Source organism: Gekko japonicus, unplaced genomic scaffold, assembly GCF_001447785.1.
Source record: "Gekko japonicus isolate JY-2015 unplaced genomic scaffold, Gekko_japonicus_V1.1 scaffold8907, whole genome shotgun sequence".
Classification (NCBI taxonomy): domain Eukaryota; kingdom Metazoa; phylum Chordata; class Lepidosauria; order Squamata; family Gekkonidae; genus Gekko; species Gekko japonicus.
The window spans coordinates 2,886-3,699 of NW_015167803.1; the positions used below are offsets into that span (position 1 = coordinate 2,886).

The 814-nt window shown below is 57.4% G+C and overlaps 1 protein-coding gene across 1 annotated transcript in view; it reads right to left on the reverse strand.

The window, feature by feature from the left end:
- LOC107112966 (unconventional myosin-Vb-like) overlaps positions 1 to 814 on the reverse strand; it is a gene marked incomplete at both ends in the record, with an annotated part of 3,208 nt that overhangs the window by 831 nt on the left and 1,563 nt on the right. The window contains one exon of the mRNA XM_015414171.1: positions 156 to 330. Coding sequence (XP_015269657.1) covers positions 156 to 330 — 175 coding nt within the window. The remainder of the gene's footprint in view (positions 1 to 155; positions 331 to 814) is intronic.

Here is an 814-nt window from a genome sequence, read left to right on the forward strand (position 1 = left end):
TCTTAACTTCCTTTCCTCCCCACCCCAGCTGCCTCTCAACTGTAAGCCGCCCTGAGCTAGAAATAAATAAAAAGCTAAACTAGACCACGGGGGGCTTACGAGTGGCCAGGTCAGCCACAGGCAGACGAGAGGCCCAAGGTGGTGCGGCCCCTTACCTGTTGCGTAGTGAGGGATGTGCAGAGGGAACATATCGCCTCCGCATCTTCCGAGGTCTTCTTTTTCAGCTGCAGGAGCTGGGCGGCCTGGATCAGGGGCTCCATGGTCTCCGCCGCCCCGCTCTGATGGAGGTTCTTCCCCCGTAGCCATTCTTCCAGTTGGCTGATGTTAAACCTGGACCCAACACGAGAAAGGCCACGCGTCAGGGGCAATGCTCCCTCTGAGCTGTGGAGTCTTGTGAGCAAAAATTCTGCTTTGTGGAGCTACTGGCATTAAAGTTCTGAGCGAGCCATTCGGCTGCTGCATAGATTGGTTTGCTCTGGAGCCCTCCTTCCGGAACTGAGACAAAAATGTGTGTAAGCTGGAGGCTAAAATACTGTGAGCTGGCTCACACTAACTCAGCTTAGAGGGAACCCTGGTCAGGAAGCATTTTTTCTCCAGGCCAGTTTGACTGGAGATCCCAGAGGGTGTGCTTCCCCCCCCCTTCTGGGCCTGGAACAGGGGGAAGCAGGGGTCATTTCCTGCAGGAGCGCACAGGAGCGGAGCTCCGGCAGTAAAGAGCTCAGGGGGCGGGCACATGCAACAAGCCCCACCCCCCGCTCCCAGCAGCCATCAGTCAGAGCAAGAAGCAGCCAGGTAAGCTGCAGAGCCCCCCCCC